We start from the raw sequence: 20,275 nt of genomic DNA on the forward strand, positions 1-20,275 counted from the left end.
TTGCACGTGCGTGAAAGAAGGGGCATGCGCAAACACGAGCAACCCAAACTACAAATCCCATCTATGATCGGAACTGAAAGTGAAAGTGAATATGAGGTGGAATCAGATTCTCTGGATAAATCAGACGAAGATGAAGAGACAAACAAAGAAGAGCAACAGGAAGAGGTTGGAGGTGATATTGGAGACATAAAAAATCTTTGGTGCAAATAATGCATGAATTAAAAGCATTAAAAGTAATAAAAAAGATATTAAAAATATGAAGATTATGTTTGATAAAATGATGAAAAATCAGGACAAAATGGACAAGAAAATTAAAAACTTGGAAGAAACAATGGGAGACACCGTTGATAGAGTGAATAAAATGGAAGATAATATTTCTGCCTGGACATCAGAAAGAAAACGGTTGTTGGAAAAAGTGGATGTACTTGAAAATTTTAACAGATGAAATAATATTAAGATTGTTGGACTTAAAAAAGGTATAGAGGGAGAGGATCCAATAAATTTTTTTCAAAAATGGATTCTGGAAATTTTGGAAATGGAGGAAGGAACCCTGTTAATTGAAATTGAAAGGGCTCATGGAGCCTTAAGATCAAGACCTCAAGTTGATCAAAACCCACGATCAATCTTAATAAAATGCTTAAGATATCAAGATAAATACAAGATCCTGAAGGCAGCTGCCCAACGTGTCAGAAAGAGAAACGGGCCATTGATGATAGAAGGGAAAACAGTTCTTTTCTACCCTGATATAAGTTATGACCTTTTGAAGAGAAAGAAGGAATTTAACCCAGTGAAAAAAGTTTTATGGGAAAAGGGTTATAAATTTATATTGCGTCACCCGGCAACCCTGATCATTTTTTTGGATGATGGAGAAAGATCTTTTACTGATTATCAGGATGCGGAAGAATTTGCACAAGAACTCCCAAATATTCGTTAATCACAGCCAAAGATTTAAAAGTGAAACAGATTAAAGATGAAGACAGGGACAGTGAATGGAGTTGATGGATGTGTAAGGACAGAAGAATATTTAAATATATTCTTAATTATATGATAGAGGGGGAGAAAGGTAAAAATTTGAGAAATATTAATCGAGAGCAGTGCTATTATTTTTTCTTCTCTTATATATACTTTTTTATGTTACGGGGGAGCTGGGGAACTTTGGATCGATTGCTACGGGATTCACGTGAGTAATCATGGCGATTGCCATGACCCGCACAACAGAGGGGGGTAATGTTGTGTTTTTTCTTTATTCACAACATTAGTTGGGGGGGTATTTTGTTATTTTTTTTCTTTATAATCTATTTTTCTTTAATCTTTCTTTCTTTGCCTGGACAATCGGGGGGGGGGGGGGCAGGGGGACACACATAGCAACACGGAGAATTTTAAAAAGATTCCCCAAGGTACTACGAAAGTTGAAAAGTTAGGTATTACTATAGACTGGAGTAACCCTGTTAAAAATAATGACAAATTTACTGAATTTTTAAAGTTTTAATGTTAATGGGCTTAATGGATCAGTGAAAAGAAAAATAATTTTAACATACATTAAGAAAATGAAAATAGATATAGCTTTTAGCTGCCTTCCATTTGAAAAAATTACTTATAATTTAAGAGATAAATACGAACTATTTCTGAAAACTTGGCGCCCTTACTTACAAAAGATAGGATTAAATATATAGGTGCTCTGAAGATAAAATTATTGGTTATTTGGGGAAAGAAATAAATATATATACTAAAGCTATTGTGAACTCCATGGAGCATGTGGGGATCTCCCGATATCCAGGCACTCTTTCTTTCTTTCTTTTTTTTTCTCTTTTTTTCTCTTTCTACAGGGATATGTTAGGGGGGAGGGGGGAAGGATTAATAATTTTTTTTCCTTCTGTAACCATTTGAAAATTCAATAAAAAATTTTTTGTATATCATTGTACACAGTGACCGACCACCACTGGATATGGGCAGAGAATTTCGTGAACCAAGTAGGTTTTTATAACAAGCCGCACAAACAAAATGCTGGAGGGACTCAGCAGGCCAGGCAGTATTGACGGAAAAGGGTAAACAATCAACATTTCGGGCTGAGGCCCCTCTTCTCCATAAGTGCTGCCCGGCCTGCTGAGTTCCTCCAGCATTTTGTGTGTGCTGCTCGGATTTCCAGCACCTGCCGATTTTTCCACTTTTATAACAAGCCAGGGGGTTGTCAAACATTGTCACTAAGACTATTCCCCCAAAATTCCAGACTACTGAGTGAGTTTAAGACCGACAGATATACAGAAATATGAGGGGCTTAGATAGGAGGTCGGGTAGGTGGGGCTTGGACGGCAACCCGCCTAGGAGAAGGGAATCTTAAGCCTCTGCTGCCCTGCGGCCATACCCACCCATGGGAAAGACTTCGGGAGTGAACCCTGAGGAAGAGATCCGGAGCCGGGGTCCCTGAGGTAGTTTGATGTTGTTTACAACTTCACTCTGGCGGCCTCTGCGACGACACCAGTGCCAAGCTGTATCGGCATTTGCCCTTCCCTGGGATTACATCAGTGACGTGGAGAGGGGGAGCCCCCTGCATGGGCAACAGCCGGTTCTTCAAATCTTCCTGCCCAGGCTTGTACCCTGGAGAGGCCACAGTCCACCAGAGGTGCGAACCCACAATCCCCTGGGATCGACGGCAACCTACTACTGGATAGGAGGAAATCTTTCCCCATTGCACAGTTGCCTAAGGCGGGAGGGTACATAAGATGATTTAGGTGGGATCTGAGGAGGTAATTTTTCGACCGGGTGGGGTTGGGGGGGGGGCTGTAATCTGAAATGCTCTGTATGAGGGGATGGTGCAGCCAGAAACACTCACAACAGTTCAGTATCTAGATGAGCACATTATTCAGCCAGCCAAGTGCTGGAAAATGGATCACTACACACTCATTGGCCACATTATTAGGTACACCCGTGCACCCACTCGTTAGCACAAATATCCAATCAGCCAATCATGTGGCAGCAACTCAACGCCTGAAAGTACGCAGACGTGGTCGACAGGTTCAGTCGTTGTTCAGTCCGAACCTCACAGTGCGGAAGAAATGTGTTCTTTGACCGCGGAACGATCGTCGGTGCCAGATGGGGCGGTTTGAGTACTTCAGAAACTGCTGATGTCCTGGGATTTTCCGCGCACAAAAGTCTGTCGAGTTTACAGAGGATGGTGCAAAAACAAACAAACAAAAGAAAAAATCATCCAGTGAGCGGCAGTTCTGTGGGTGAAAGAACTTGTTAATGAGAGAGAGCTTACAGGAGAACGGCCAGACAGGTTCACGCTGACAGGAAGGCGACAGTAATTCCAGCAACCACACATTACAACAGTGGTGTGCAGAAGAGCATCTCTGAACGCACAACATGGCGAACCTTGAAAGTGGATGGGCTACAGCAGGAGAAGACTATGAAGGTACACTCCGTGGTCAGTTTATTAGGTAAACGAGGTATCTGATAAAGAGGCCGCTGAGTGCAGGTAGATGTGATAGTCAGAAATGACATGATGGGCCAAAGGGCCTGTTTCTGTGCTGTATGGCTCCATAATCTGCTGCAAGTGAGAGTTGAACTTGGGTCTCTGAACAGTTTGTCGAATAACTTAACGCTGTGTGACCACTATGTCCAGTGTTTGCGGACAAAAAGAACTCGGGCTACGAACAGCCAGGCCAGTACGCTGCTTCCCTGGCTGCCCCGTAACTGGTCCACTTACATTACGGACACAAAGATTCTGCAGAGCAACACACACAAAACGCTGGAGGAACTCAGCAGGTCGGGCAGCGTTTATGGAAATGAATAAGCAGTCGCCATTTTGAGCTGGGAGTCTCCATTGGGACTGGAAAGGAAGGGGGAAGATGCCCGAATAAAAAAGGTGGGAGGAGTGGAAGGAGGATAGCTAGGAGGTGATGGGTGAAGCCAGGTGGGTAGGAGAGGTAAAGGAGTCTGACAAGAGAGCAGAGAGGACCGTTAGATGGAGAAGGAGAGGCACGAGGGGAGGAGATAGGCAGTCAAGAAGAGAAGGTAAGTGGGGAGGGAGAAGAAAATAAACAAATTTCCAGCAGGAGAAATCGAAGTTCGTGCCATCAGGTTGGAATATGAGGAGTTGCTCCTCCCACCCTCGGCAGAAGGTGAGACCATGGGCCAACATGTCAGAACAGGACTGGAGAGAGGAAGCAACACGGTTGGATTCCACTCAACTATCTCAGCAGTGCCCGGCTCGGCTCAGCCTTACCTGGCTAAGAGTCGATGTGTTGGAATGTGAACCATTGATCTCTGTTCCTTTTTGGCCTGTTCGTAAAGTCCCAACAGGCTGTGAGAGTGTAGCTGCATCGCCTTCCCTGGAAGGACAACCGAAACCTGTTAACAGCAGCACGCATACTGTGACAGCAATGCCCCCTCTAACTTGTAATGTCCCATGAGCACAAAAATCTCATGCTGCGCCATTTTTTATGCCCAGTGACTGAATAATCTCTTCAATAAAAACTTCATAAATAAGACAGTTCCAGAATCTGCAGACAAACTCCACATTATCAACACTGTCCATACCAGACACCGGATAAGGAAACGCGACTGTGTAGAACAGAAGGACGTCCCTTTAGCAGAGATGAGGAGGGATTTCTTTAGCCAGAGGGTAGTGAATCTGTGGAATTCATTGCCATAGGCAGCTGCGGAGGCCGGGCCATTTGGTAAATTTAAAGCAGAGGTTGATAGGTTCTTGATTTGTAAGGGAGTCAAAGGTTATGAAGAGAAGGCAGGTGGGAAAATAGATCAGCCATGATGGAATGGTGTTACAGTATTGATGGGCCAAAGGGCCTAATTATGCTCCTGTACCTTAAGACCTTCGCAAGTGATTCCAGGAATGAGGAGGCTTGGTTACCGCAGAAGCTGGGTTTGGAAGAGTTAAAGGAGTTACTCAAAGTTATTAAAAACTTACGAAGACAGAGTTAGTGAAGTTATTAAATGAAACAAAGGTTTGGTCGGTGGAGGGGGTTAATTGCAGGGAAGGTTTCAATGACAAAACGGTGGGTAGACCAACAAAGTGAAAAAGTAAGCTCAAGAGATTCTGCAGGTGCTGGAAATCCAGAGCCACACACACAAAATGCTGGAGGAATGCAGCAGGCTAGGCAGCGTCCATGGAGAGGAGTACACAGTTAACGTTTCAGGACACATTCTGGTAGAAAAGTGCCTCCCACATGTCAGAGTTGGTCAGGTGGACCTGCCAAGGAGTGGGAGAGGTAGATGACACTTGGGTGCGTCTATCAGATGCCAATTCCAAGCTCAAGAGTCAGCTTCTTATTTATCTCATATGGACATCAAGACACAGTGAAACGTGGTGTTTGTGCTCAGCTCCACCACCAAGCAGAGACTCCCACACGTCAGAGGCAGTTGAGACCTGAACTGGCCCTGGAGACCCTCCTTTGGGTGTGACTGTCCCTGCCAGACTTCAAAGTTCAAAGAAAATTTAGTATCATAGTACACATATACCACCACATGCTACCCTGAGAATCGTTTTCCTGCAGCTATTCACAGTAGGACAAAGAGATCAGCTCTTTGAGTGATTGACATTGAGTGAGAGGTTGTTGCTGTGGCACCACTCAGCCAGATTTTCCATCTCCCTCCTAAACACTGATTCGTCACCACTTGGGCTTCAGCCAACAGCAGCTGTGTTGATTTTGGAAACTTTTAACAGAAAACCCTACAAAGTGTAGTGGGTACGGCCCAGTCCATTATGGGTAAAGCTCTCCCCGCCATCGAGCACATCAACCATGAAACGCTGCCGCGGGAAAGCGGCATCCGTCATCAGGGACCCCGCCCCCCCAGGTCATGCTCTCTCCTCGGGCAGCTGCTGTCAGGAGCAAAAGTAAAGTTTGTGAGACCTGTAGAATTTTCTCTATTTCTGCATAAACATGACCTAAAGTGTGATCAGATCTTCACGCGAGTCCCAAAACTAGATAAAGAGAGCCTCATGGAGGGTAATGGTCCCGGTGCAGGTTGATGGGAGTAGGTAATTCAAATGGTTCGGCACAGGCTAGATGGGCCAAAGGGCCTGTTTCTGAGCTGTATTCCTCTATGACTCTATAACATGGCACCAGCCTATTAGTTATGGATTTTTTTTAGCCCAGCGTTGATACCGAATGGCCCCCTAATCGCACATTTCCATAATTTCTCTCTCTCTCTCCTAGTCGCACATTTCCATAATTTCTCTCTCTCTCGCTCTCTCTCTCTCTCTCTCTCTCTCTCTCTCAGCCAAAGTAGTGAGAGTTTCCAGCTCTGCTTTGAGTCAGTTTTCTCAAGTGACGTGATAACCCTTCTGCAACTGAAGATTTGTGGTTAGCTTGTCAGATAGGGGGAAGTTCTGAGAATGTACACAGCCCCAAATTTCGGCTCTACATCTGCACACGCCCTTCCTTGAGCATGCAATTGTTTTCCTTCAGAGAAGATATTTTGATGAGTTGAGATAAAGAAGCTCACAGCACAGGAGCGGTCTTACCTGAAATACTGATTAACATGTTGCTGACAACGTAGACCCAAGTGCAGCGTCCTGGATACAGCTGTGAGGCACAAAGAGAGGTTTAAGTGCCAGACAGTGTCACTTTACCCTGATCTCGCCCATGCAAGTGGCACACAGACAGGGGTTATACATGGGCGCTAAGGCATGTAATGGAGACAGACACAGCCAATGTACAGATAGGCAGATAAAGCCACTGCACTCAGGCACAAAAAAGAGCAGATCTGAATGCAAGTTACAGGTAATCCAGGCAATGCACAAAAAACTAAAACTTAACTAATGGTCACAGACGACAAAAATCAAATCAAGGTTAATTATCATACAGACCATACGTAGGTACAGCGAAACAAGACAGTGTCCCTCTGAGGCCAAGATGCATTTAAAATGGCAAGTAAACATTCAAAAATAGCGAGTAACATAATTCAAAATATCGAGCAAAGAAGCACATTCACTCAAAAAAAAACCACATATGTAGTCCGAGACCCTCAGCGACAGATGTCCGGCATTCGATGGTACAGTCTCCCAGCGGTGTACGGACGCACGCAGTCCAGCCTGTCGTGCCACCGCTCGAACACCAGGGGGCAGCACTGACGGGAGGGGCCAGGCCCCGGCCGCGCTCAGCCATGCTGTTACTTTACCCGCTATTTTTGAATGGTTACTCACTATTACGCCAGCGTTTGTTAAGTTTTAGTTTACATACAGGGAGCACGAGTATATTGTCAGCATATAGTATGTACATAAGATGTCATGTGCAAAGGTCACAAGGGGTAATACACGCACAGGACTCTGCACAGTTAGGAAGCACAGTCAAGGCCAACCTGTAGACGTAACTCACAATAAAATACCATAAATTTTCAAGTGTATCTACAACTCGGGTTTAAATATGTTCATATTCATCAATATAAATGAGTAAACTGTATACCCTTATGAATTAATGGATGCTGTATGAATATATCCACACTCTACAGTACTGTGCAAAAGTTTAGGCACAGATATATATATATATATATATATATACACACACACACACACACATATATTGTTATTTATTATACATATGTTGCCTAAGACTTTTGCTCAGTACTGTAGTAATTTTATGTATTGCACTGTACTGCTGCCGTTAAAAAAAAAATTAATGACAGATGTGAGTGATGATAAACCTGATTCTGATCTGGGTCTCTATTGTGGACTGAGAGAGGGAAGGGGGCAGGGAGAGGGGAAACGTGGTTGGGAAAAGGGGAACAGAGAGGGGAGGGGGCAGGAATCTGCACAGTACCCCTTTGCTTGCGCCTGGATGCAGACGTGCATTGGAATTGCACGCTCACACGGTGCTGGAGGAACTCAGCAGGCCATGCTGCATCTGTGGGCAAAAAAATTTATAGTCGCCATTTCGGGCCGAGTCCCGCCGAAGGGTTTCGGCCCAAAACATCGACTGTACTTTCTTCCCCATTGACGCTGCCTGACCTGCTGAGTTCCTTCAGCATCATGTGTGCGTGATGCTTGGATTTCCAGTGTCTGTAGACTTTCTCTTGTTTACGTATTGGAACTGGCTGATTATTGTCACATGTACCACAATGCAGTGAAAAGCTCGTCTTGCACACCATTCGTAGAGATCAGATATCACGCAGAGCCTTGAGCTAGAACAGGGTGAAACACTAACAATGCAGAATAAAGTGTCACAGCTACAGAGAGAGGGCAGTGCATAACGAGGGAGGCAGTGAGGTCAAGAATCCATATTATAGACAATAGGTGCAGAAGTAGACCATTCGGCCTTTCGAGCCTGCACCGCCATTTTGAGATCATGGCTGATCATCTACTATCAATACCCGGTTCCTGCCTTGTCCCTATATCCCTTGATTCCCCTATCCATAAGATACCTATCTAGCTCCTTCTTGAAAGCATCCAGGGAATTGGTCTCCACTGCCTTCTGAGGCAGTGCATTCCAGACCCCCACAACTCTCTGGGAGAAGTTTTTCCTTAACTCTGTCCTAAATGACGTACCCCTTATTCTCAAACCATGCCCTCTGGTACTGGATTCTCCCAGCATCTGGAACATATTTCCTGCCTCTATCTTGTCCATTCCCTTAATAATCTTATATGTTGCAATCAGATTCCCTCTCAATCTCCTTAATTCCAGCATGTACAAGCCCAGTCTCTCTAACCTCTCTGCGTAAGACAGTCTAGACATCCCAGGAATTAACCTCGTGAATCTACGCTGCACTTCCTCTACAGCCAAAATGTCCTTCCTTAACCCTGGAGACCAAAACTGTACACAATACTCCAGGTGTGGTCTCACCAGGGCCCTGTACAAATGCAAGAGGATTGTACAAGAAGTCTAATTGCAGGTGTGTAATGCCCACCTCGAGCTTGGTGGGACGTGCTTTCTGGCCGATGGGGGGGTCGAGAAGGAGCATGTTCAGGGTGGGTCGGGTCTTTGAATAGTCTAGCAGCAAGAAGTGATGTACTGAGCTGTCCTTACAGGTCTTGACTGTTTCTAGCAGGCAAGGGCAGAGCAGGGTGCGTGTGCGCCTGCGTGTGTGTGTGTGTGTGTGTGTGTGTGTGTGTGTGTGTGTGTGTGTGTGTGTGTGTGTGTGTGTGTGTGTGTGTGTGTGTGTGTGTGTGTGTGTGTGTGTGTGTATGTCTGGTGGGTGCGCGTGATTGCGTGTGCATTGTCTATACGTGACCGTGAATACACTTGGCCTCACCAGTTCTAATGTGGCTTCGTGCAGTTCGTTTAGGTTCAGGGTGTAGATCCCTTCCTCTGACCCCAGTATGAGGTGCTGGGCTGTAAAACAAAGATTGGCCAGTTACCCACGGCCACACACTGTCACCGTTGTCACGGTTACCTCATCAGTCTGTATCTCACTGTCAATTAACACAAAAAACACTTGAGATGAAGTTCGCTGATGGGAGACGGTTCAGGTCACAGTTGGTGCGCGCTACAGGCAGACATTACCTCTGGTGTTGGGGTGTGTCCACGATGTCACGCAATTAATCTTCAAGGGACAGCCATTAAACACTTTCTGTAGCGGGACCTCCACCTGAAACAGACACTCCACTCAGTGAGCAACGAGAGACCCTCAGACAACCCCTCAGTTTCTAGGGTACACGTGGCAGTAACCGTTACGAGGTGTCGCACGTGGAACGAGCGTCGGAGGACGGTCGCATCCCCTCCCAAGCCGGTGTGACGCGCTGACGCCTGCAGTTAACGCAGCTGGACCCAAAACAGACACCCCAGACTTCAGCACTGCAACCCAAAGTTAAAACAGAGACCGCCCCTCTCCAACCCCAGGGAACACTGCGAAGATTATCGTTATTTGTCACATGTCCACCGAAATACCGAAACCGGCAGCAAAACGCGTCGCGCGTGTCAACAATCGACGCAGTCCGAGGGCGCGCTGGGGGCAGCCCGCAGGTGTGGCCATGCTTCACGGCGCGTCCATAACTCGCTGACCCTAACCCATGTGTCTTTAGGAACGTGGGAGGAAACCGGAGTACTCGGAGGAAAGCTTCACGGTCCCAGGGTGGGGTCCGGGAAATTATAAACTCCTTACAGACTTTGGCGAGAATCGAACCCTGATCTTTCCGATCTCTGGCGCTGAAGCTGACCTTAAGGCACTGACTGCCCTCCCCCATCTTGGGTCAAGCAGACGCCTCTGAGACCAGAGTGTGCACCCTGGAGTGGGACCACGCCTGTCAAGGTCCCCTCACGGGCCTCTCCCCTCATGCCCTGATGTGGAACAGCTGGAACTCTCCCCACTCTCACCCATTACACCCAAGGCCCACTCACTCAGCCCCGAAACGTCAGTCCCCACTCCTGGAAAACACAACGACCCATTGCACAGGACGCACATCTGTACGATGTTTGGACATACAGTACTGTGCCAAAGTCTTAGGCACATACAGTATACATAGCTAGGGAGCCTAAGACTTTTGCACGGTATTGTAGTAAAGGTTTGTAAATGTCTGTGAAGAGTACAAGCTTCACGTCGTATACTGTATACATTCTCTGATATTAACTGACTTTTAATTTTATGTATTGCACTGCACTGCATTTATTTCAAGGGGAATAGGATATAAAATCAAGGAAATAATGCTGAAACTCTATAAGACACTAGCCAGGCCACATTTAAGAGTATTGTCAACAGCTTTGGGCCTCACATCTCAGGAAGGAGGTGTTGTCATTGGAGAGGAGGTTCACAAGGACGATTCCGGGAACGAAGGGGTTAACATATGAGGAGCGTTTGGCAGCTTTGCACCTGTACTCACTGGAATTTAGAAGATCGTGTGGGGATCTCATGGAACCTACCGAATGTTGAAAGGACCGGATAGGGTGGATGTGGAGAGGATGTTTCTTGTGGTGGGGGTATCCAGGACTAGAGGGCACAGCCTCAAAATTGAGAGGTGACCCTTTAGAACAGAGGTGAGGATGAATTTTTTAGCTAGAGTGTGACAGACTGCGGAAGCCAAGTCCGTGGGTATATTGAAGGCAGGTCAATTATTTCCCGATTGGTCGGGGCATCAAAGGATATGGTGAGAAGGGGTTGAGTAGGATCTGGGATCAGCCTTGATGGAATGGTGGAGCAGATTCAATGGGCTGAATGGCCAAATTCTGCTCTTATGTCTCATTGTCTTACTGCTGCAGGGAAGAAGAACAAATCTCATGACGTATGTGAGTGATGATAAACCTGAATCTGATCTGGGTCTCCATTGTGGACTGAGAGTGGGAAGGGGGCAGGGAGAGAGGGAATTGTGGTTGGGAAAAGGGGAACGGAAAGGGAAGCACCAAAGAGACATTCTGTGATGATCAGTAAACCAATGAATCAAATGACCTTGCTGGGTGTCTCAGGGAACCACCTCCCTGTCCTTGGCACACCTTCTCCGCCACCTGACCCACACCCCTCCCACAGTGCTCCACCCTGGCCATCCCCAACATTCTTCGCTCCTGCCAGATTTACAAACTCACGCGGACAAATACAGTGCTGTGCAAAAGCCGTAGGCACCCCAGCTACGTATAGATGTGCCTCAGACTTCTGCGCAGAGCTGTGCACTGCGACTCCTCGCCCGGAGCTCGCTCTCTCAGGGGGTGAAGCCCCCCCCCCCTCGCAGACCGTAAGGCAGCGCCCACCCGTGCCAGCAGGCTCGTCACTCACCTCCACCTTCTGAACAGGAGCGGCTTCCGAATCAGGCACCACCTGCAAGGGCAGGCAAAGCAAAGCTTGAGTTGTGTTGCTCTCGGGGGGGTGGGGGGGGGGGGGGAACAGAAGATGGTGGACCAGCTCGGTGTAGAAGCCAAGTGGACCAGCGACAAGGGATGACCACTTAGAACAGAGATGAGGAGGCATTTGTTTAACCATATAACAATTACAGCACGGAAACAGGCCATCTCGGCCCTTCTAGTCCGTGCCGAATGCTTACTCTCACCTAGCCCCACTGACCTGCACCCAGCCCATAACCTTTAGCCAGAGGGTGGTGAATCTGTGGCATTCATTGCCACAGGCGGCTGTGGAGGCCAAGCCTCAAGGCTTGGATCAGCACGTGGAATTATGACACTGCAGCCAAAAGCGAGACTTAATTTCAGGAGGGGCAGGGCCGGCAGCTCGATATTCCAGGGTTCTGCCATTTTGGACGTGATTGAGCCGGAGGAATGGGGGTGGCGTTACTTGTCGGGGAAAACGTCACGGCAGTGCTCGGTCAGGACAGCCTGGAGAATCATCTAGTGCACTGGGGAACGAGGAAGGTATGATCATATTTATGGGATTATATCACAGACCACCCGACAGTCCGTGTGATTCAGAAGAGCACATTTGTGGAGAGATTGCAAGAAGCATCAGGTAATTTTAACTCTTCCACATATTGGCTGGGATTCCCATACCGTAAAAGGGCTGGATGGGGAAAAGTTTATCAAATGTTTTCTGTCACGTTTCCTTAATCAGTACATAGAAGTCCTGACTGGCGGGAGTATTACAGTGGGTCTATTACGGAACGAGAGGGGGAAAATGAGGGGAACACCTTGCATTTAGTGTTCATAATTCCATTAGTTTCAAGGTAATTATGGAAAAGCTTAGGTCTGGTCCTCAGGTTGGGAGTCTAAATTGGAGAAAGGTAAACTTTGATGGCAACAGAAAGGATCAGGCGAGTGTGGATTGGGCCAGGCTGTTTTCCGGAAAAGGTGCGCCTTCGAAAGAGAAAGTTTGAGAGTAGTTTGTATGTTCCTGTCAGAACAAAAGGCAACGGCAACAGGTTTCAGGAACCTCGGTTTTCGAGAGATATTGAGGCCCTGGTTAAGAAAAAGAAGGAAGTGCTCAGCAAGAATCAGCAGGCAGGAACAAACGAAGCACTTGAGGAGTGTAAGAAACGCAAGAGAACGCCTAAGGAGGAAATCGGGAGGACTAAAAGGCCTGAGGTTGCTCTAGCAGACAAGGTGAAGGGGAATCCCAAGGGCTTCTACAGATATATTAAGAGCAGAAGGATAGCAAGGCCCTCTGGAAGAGTGGTAATCTATGCGTGGAGCCGGAAGAGATGGGGGAGATGTTAAACATATATTTTGCCTCTGTATTTACTTGGCAGATGGACACAGAGTCTATAGATGAGAGGCAAAGCAGCAGTGAGGTCACGGACCCCAGACAGATTACAGAGGAGGTGGTGGTTGCTGTCTTGAGGAGAGTTAGGGTGGCTAACTCACCAGAGCCTGACAAAGCGTTCCCTCTGACCCTGTGGGGGGCTAGTGCTGAAATTGCAGAAGCCCTGGCAGAAGTATTTAAAACATCCTTAGCCATCGGTGAGGTGCCAGAGGATTGGCGGACGGCTAACGTTATTCCACTGTTTAAGAAAGGCTCTAAGAACTAGCCAGGAGATTATAGGCCGGTGAGCCTGACACCAGTAGTGGGTAAATTATCAGAAGGTATTCTCAGGGATCAGATATTTAAGTATTTGGATAGACAGGGACTGATTAGGGATAGTCAGCATGGCTTTGTGCATGGTAAGTCATGTCAAATCAATTTTATGAAGTTCTTCCAGGAAGTTACCATGGAAGTTGATGAAGGGAAGGCAGTGGACTTTGGGAAGGCATTTGGTAAGGTCATAGTTTGGAGGTTGGTCAAGAAAGTTCAGTCGTGGCACAGGCAGCAATCTAGAGGTCCTGCTTCTCAGCTTTCTACCTATATTCTCTCTTCAGGTCTCCCCCTCTTTTCCTACCTCTGTGCTGCTACCAACATGTGCCACGACTTCTGGCTGTTCACTCTCCCCCTTTAGAATGCCGTGGACCCAATCTGAGACATCTGTGACCCTGGTACCTGGGAGGCAACACACCACTGGGGTGTCTTTTCTCACGTCCACAGAATCTCCTGCCTGCTCCTCTAACTATGTAATCCCCTATCAGTCCTGCACTCCTCCCCTCCCTCCCCTTCTCAAGTCAAGTTTATTGTCATTTTGACCATAAACTGCTGGTATAGTACACAGTAAAAATGAAACAACGTTCTTCCAGGACTCTAGTGCTACATGAAACAACACAAGGCTGCACTAGACAGACAGACATACTTTATAGATCCCGAGGGAAATTGGGTTTCGTTACAGTCGCACCAAGAGTAGTGTAGAAATATAGCAAAATAAAACCATAAATAATAATAAGTAAATTATGTCATGGAAATAAGTCCAGGACCAGCCTATTGGCTCAGGGTGTCTGACACTCCGAGGGAGGAGTTGTAAAGTTTGATGGCCACAGGCAGGAATGACTTCCTATGATGCTCAGTGTTACATCTCGGTGGAATGAGTCTCTGGCTGAATGTACTCCTAACCAGTACATTATGGAGTGGATGGGAGACTATGTAAAACAACATAAAAACTAGACTACAGACCTGCACAGGACTGCATAAAGTGCACAAAACAGTGCAGGGCAGTACAATAATTAATAAACAAGACAACAGGCACAGTAGAGGACAAATTACAATATAATAATAAATGATGTAGATGTCAGTCTAGACTCTGAATATTGAGGAGTCTGATAGCTTGGGGGAAGAAACTGTTGTACAGTCTGGTCATGAGAGCCCGAATGCTTCGGTACCTTTTGCCAGACGGCAGAAAGGAGAAGAGTTTGTGTGAGGGGTGCGTGAGGTCCTTCACAATGCTGTTTGCTTTGCCAGAGACCTGACCACTGTGGCTTTCTTCTGCTAGTTCACCACCCCCCCCCCAAAACAGCATCCAAAACAGTAAACCTGTTCTTGAGGAGAACAGTCATGGTACTCGGTAATGACTTCCCCTTCCTGAAGGTCACCCATTTACCTGTGTCCTGCACCTTGGGTGTAACTACCTCCCTGTATGTCTCATTAATCAGTCCCTCAGTCTCCCGAATGATCCGAAGTTCATCCAGGTCCAGCTCCAACTCCGTAACGCGGCCTGAAAGGAGCTGCAGCTGGGTACACTTCTTGCAGGTGTAGTCTCCAGGGACACGGGAGATCTCCCTGACTTCCCACAGCTCGCAAGACGAGTATTCCGCTATCCTGGGATGATTGAGGAGGATCTGCTGATCAGCACCACCACCCCCAGTCTCCATTATTCAACGAGCAAAAAGTGCAGATGCTGGAAACCTAAATTAAAGGGGAAAATTCTGGAAGGACTCAGCAGGTCAGGCGGTGTTGGGGGGGGGGGGAGAGAGGGAGAGAAAGAGAGTGAGAAAGAGAGTGAGGAAAGAGGGGAGGGAGAGAGAGACAGGAGGAGTGAGATAGGGAAGGAATGAAAGAGGGGTGATAAGGAGAAAGAGAGGGGAGGGAGAGAGAGAGAAGGGGAGGAAGTGAGAGGAGAGGGAGAGAATAAGAGAAAGAGTGAGAGGGGAGGGAGAAAGATGGACAGATATCACTTAACCTCCCAGCTCTTTATGTCATCCCTCCCTCCTCAGGTTTCACCTATCACCTTGTGCTTCCCTCTCCCCCCACCTTTTAAATTTACTCCTTGGCTTTTTTCCCTCCAGTCCTACGGAAGGGTTTTGGGCCGAAGCGTCGACTGTACTTTTTTTCCCCACAGGTACTGCCCGGCCCGCTGAGTTCCTCCAGCACTGTGTGTGTGTGTGTTGCAGATTGAGCTTTCAGGCGGCAGTGACCCACCGCTGCAGTACCGCCCGGTCCCAGCAGGTGGCACTTCAGTCGCGCGTGGCCCCCCCCAAGTGGGACAGCAGCGCCCCTCGGAGGCAACCGGTGGAACTGCAGTTTCCTACGGCATCCTCAAAGGAGCCCCCACAACTGAGAACGTCCAACCCCCAGTGAGTTCAAACGCACACAGAACAAAGGGGAAGGAGGGTATATATAATTGAGGGTATCCTGACTGGGTGTATAATGGTCTGGAATGGCAATTTGAATCCGCAGGAGTTGGTATCATGCCATTTTGTTCATTGTATAAACATCTGCTTAAACATCAAACCTGCCACTTCACCTCTGGTCTGTCATCACTCACCCATCACTACCAGAGAGTCTAGCAAGGGCAGGCAGACTCCACGGATATAGGCCCTTCATCCCATCGACTCCATGCTGACCACCAACCACCCATTTACACAAATCCCACTGCATTCTCCCATCAACTGCCCCCCAGTGTATACCCCTCTCCCACACACACCAGTGGCAATTTACAGCGGCCAGTTAACATCCCAACAGCATGGGGAAACAGAGCTCCCGGGGGGGAGGGTGGAAACACAAGTGACAAGGGAGAGCTTTAGAAATAGGAACAGGAGTAGGCCACCTTTCCCGTCAAATCCGTTCTGCCATTCAGTAAGATACAGGAGCAGAATTAGGCCTTTCGGTCCATTGAATCTGCTTTGCTGTTCCATCATGGCTGATTTATTATCCCTCTCAACCCTCTTAGACATCCTGACTAATCAAGAACCCATCAACTTCCATTTTAGTGATGTGGCCTCTAAAGTCACTCCATGGCAATGGATGATTTCTGCAGAGTCACCACCCTCTGGCTAAAGAAATTCCTCCTCATCTCTATTCTAAATGGACATTCCTCTATTCCGATCTGTGCCCTATGGCCCTAGACTCCTCTACTGTAGGAAACATCCTCTTCCCAGGGGCACATAACCACTCAAGTGCTGTCTGACCAATGCTTCATAAAGCTTTGCATTATGTCGTCGCTTTTATATTCAAGTCCTAACATTGTATTTACCTTCCTCACCACCGACTCAACCTGCAAGTTCACCTTTAGGAATCCTGAAAGAGGGCACACAGGTCTCTTTCCAGCCTTGATTTTTGAATAAACTCCCCATTTACGAAATAGACTACTTCTACCAAAGTGCATGACCATAGACTTCCCGACACTAAATTCCACCTGCACCCTCCGTGCCCATTCTCTCAATCTGTCCAGGTCCTCCTGCAGGCTTCCTGCTTCCTCAACACTACCCGCCCCTCCAACTATCTTTGCACTGTCCCCAAACCTGGCCACAAAGCCATCAACTCCGTCATCCAGATCGTTGACGTATGATGTGAAACCCCAACCCCTGTGGACCAGCACCAGTCACCCGCAGCCCATCAGAAAAGCCCCGCTGTATTCCCACTCTTTCCCTCCTGCCATGCTGGTATATTTCCTCTCAACAGCCTTGTGTGCGGCACCTTGTCAAAGGCCTTCTGGAAATCGAAGCACACGACATCAAGTGACTCTCCTTTGCCACCTTGCCTGTTATTTCCTGAAAGGATGACAACAGATTTGCCAGGCAAGATTTCCCCTTAAGGAGACCATGCAGGCCTTGGCCTTTTTACCAAGCACCCCGAAACCTCATCCCTAATAATAGACTCCAACACCTTCCCAACCACTGGGGTTAGAATTTCCTTCCCTCTGCCTCCCTCCCTTCTTAAAGAGTGGAGTGACATTTGCAATCTCCCAGCCAGCCAGCCAGCCACCCCCCGGAATTATTCCAGTAAATGTGACCTACCGATCTCTCCTTCTTCTCCTTCCTCCGAGGCAGCAGAGGCGGGGTCCCTCCTGTGTCCCTGGAGAGGTGACTCGCCCACTGGCTGGGATCTGGCGGGGCAGACGTGGAAAGTGGTTAGGCCGGCCGCTGTCACACCCCGGGGGGCTCCCCCCCCCCCCCCCCCGTCCGAGGGCCGGGCAAGCAGGAGTCTGCACCCACCCGAAACTAGCCTGGACAGGAAGGAGGAGAGGGTCCTGGTAATACAGAGTCAGTCTCACCTCGAATCAGGTTGTGGGTTCGAGCCGAGCTTGGGGGTGGGAAGAGAGGTGAAATTGTGAGCCGGCTCTCTCATACTACATCCACACTAGATGTGATAATTTTGAAATCGCCGATTTCGTGTAAAAACGATAGGTGCATCCACACTTTGCGTTTTAAAAAATATCTCCGTCCACATTGAAACGGAGATTTCGGCGAATCTCCTCCTCCAGAGCATGCGCAGGACACATCTACCGAAAACAAGTGCCATGTGTGGTGTTGAATCTCGCTGTGAAAGTGCGCGTTTCTGTAGTTACAGACTAGAAAAACGTAAAACGACGGACAGCTGTTGGCCTTCGCACAGGAGAACTTAAAAGTAAAAAAAAACAAATACTGGAGTGTACAGAGGCAACCGACAGGGAGTTCACGGACAGATTAACCCGGCTGACAATGAACATTGAACTCTGTTGCATTAATAAAGCACCTTGTTAAATGTATAAAACATGTCTGCAATCAGTGTTATCTTGTATTTCCATACAATGTTACATTAGACTGTTACACATCTATTGTCAGAGAAGTACTTGCATAAATAGGTAAACCACCTTCATATGAGCAAGGACAGAAAACAGGGCAAAGTGAGAATACTTATTTATATAGTAAGTTGGTGAGTACATTTCTAACTCTTCTGGCTTCAGTCTCGTTGCCGTCTGTTCTGAAATTGTTAGGTTGCGTTCAGGAGAACAATGAAATGGTGTGTCATTAGGGTTCTGGCACGTCATGACAGCGTTTTTAGATTTCTCCGGTTACCCCATCCACACTGCTCCAGCCAATCCAGCGTTTTCTAAATTACACACTCTGGAGAGCGTTTCTGAAAAGCTCCGGTTTCGGGGGATTAAAACACCATTTTAGTGTTGACGGAGGGTAAAAACAAAGAGAAAAATCTTTGGTTACGGATTTATCTGGTGTAGTGTGGACGTAGCCTCAGTTCCCCTCCTGTATTACCGTATGAAAAGTTCCCAGGCTCTTCTGTTTCAAGCACAACAGCTTCGGGCAGGCAGGAGGAACTCAGCAAGTCGGACAGAGGGAAATGAGCAGTCAATGTTTTGGGCTGGATCAGGGTCCAAAGCATTGACCTCCACGGGTACCGCCCGACCTGCTGGGTTCCTTTGGCGTTTTGTGCGCGTTGCTCAGGATCGCCAGCGTTTGCAGGAGCGGCAAAGTTTCGCCCACTCCCCCATTTGACAGGAAGCAGATCTGAGCTCCTGCTGTCTGTGCGACCTGGCTGTGGGCAGTGGGGCTCGGTGAGGTTCCTGCCTACTTGCCTCCTCTAATTTTAGATACGTGGGCTGTGACCGAACGGAAAATGGCTGGAGTCGCCAAGCATTTCAGTGCAAGGGCGTTTATTGGGCGCGTCAAAAATCAAACTTACAAAAATTAGCGAAAATAGCGAAAGGAAAATAGCCAGTATTTACAAAAAGATATCTACCAGAAAACGCAATAGTTCCACCCTATTTTTGTCCAGTGTGAACTCATTGTAGCCCCGATCTCTCTTACTGAAGGTGATCAGTCCCTGTGTATTAGGCCCCAGGACATGCAACCTCCAAAGTTAACTTCAGACTACCCATGAATCAGGATATGATGCACCTCACAATGTAATTACAGTCATATTACAAAATAAAGAGAAACATCTACAGCACACAAACAATATATACACGTCCCCATTACTGAAAGAGTCGATAAATCCCGGCATGTATGGCAGGAAAGGCACCAAAGAACCAACCGGAACTCTGCCCATTTCAGGGTCGATTAGGAGAGGGTACCAGGGGGAAGACATTGAAGTGCGCACACCGAACGCCATGGCAACAAAATCACAATGTGGTGTGTGTGTGTGTGTGAGAGAGAGAGAGAGAGAGAGAGAGAGAGATAGTGTTCCTCTGTCTGTGTTCCTGTGTTCCCCGTCCTTGTGTACCCATGTTCCCATGTATCTCTGTGATCCCATCTTTTCCATGTCTCTGTGTCCTTTTGTTCCTGTATCTCTGTGTCCCTGTGCTCCGATTCCCCCATGTTCCCGTGTCCCTGTGCTCCCATCCCCCCGTGTTTCCGTGCTCCCATTCCCCCGTGTTCCCGTGCTCCCATTCCCCCGTGTTCCCGTTACCCCGTGCTCCCATTCCCCCGTGTTCCCATGTCCCTGTGCTCCCATTCCCGTGTTCCCATGTCCATGTGCTCCCATTCCCGTGTTCCCATGTCCCCGTGCTCCCATTCTCCCGTGTTCCCATGTCCCTGTGCTCCCATTCCCGTGTTCCCATGTCCCCGTGCTCCCATTCTCCCGTGTTCCCATGTCCCTGTGCTCCCATTCCCGTTCCCATGTCCCCGTGCTCCCACTCCCGTGTTCCCGTGTCCCTGTGCTCCCATTCTCCTGTGTTCCCATGCCCCTGTGCTCCCATTCCCCTGTGCTCCCATTCCCATTCCCCTGTGCTCCCATTCCCGTGTTCCTGTGTCCCTGTGCTCCCATTCCCCCGTGTTCCCATGTCCCTGTGCTCCCATTCCCATGTTCCCGTGTCCCTGTGCTCCCATTCCCCTGTGTTCCCGCATCCCCGTGCTCCCATTCCCCTGTGTTCCCGTGT

At 47.9% G+C, this 20,275-nt stretch overlaps 1 protein-coding gene across 4 annotated transcripts in view; it reads right to left on the reverse strand.

Moving 5' to 3' along the window:
- LOC132381448 (mitogen-activated protein kinase kinase kinase kinase 5-like) overlaps window positions 1–20,275 on the reverse strand; it is a 190,711-nt gene that overhangs the window by 33,359 nt on the left and 137,077 nt on the right. For all 4 annotated transcript variants that reach the window (XM_059950856.1, XM_059950855.1, XM_059950857.1 and 1 more), the window contains 6 exons: window positions 17,418–17,506; window positions 11,656–11,697; window positions 9,459–9,543; window positions 9,208–9,287; window positions 6,485–6,545; window positions 4,226–4,331 (listed from right to left, as the gene is read on the reverse strand). In XM_059950856.1, the coding sequence (XP_059806839.1) occupies window positions 4,226–4,331; window positions 6,485–6,545; window positions 9,208–9,287; window positions 9,459–9,543; window positions 11,656–11,697; window positions 17,418–17,506 (463 nt within the window). The remainder of the gene's footprint in view (window positions 1–4,225; window positions 4,332–6,484; window positions 6,546–9,207; window positions 9,288–9,458; window positions 9,544–11,655; window positions 11,698–17,417; window positions 17,507–20,275) is intronic.

This window comes from Hypanus sabinus, chromosome 26 (assembly GCF_030144855.1).
Source record: "Hypanus sabinus isolate sHypSab1 chromosome 26, sHypSab1.hap1, whole genome shotgun sequence".
Lineage (NCBI taxonomy): Eukaryota > Metazoa > Chordata > Chondrichthyes > Myliobatiformes > Dasyatidae > Hypanus > Hypanus sabinus.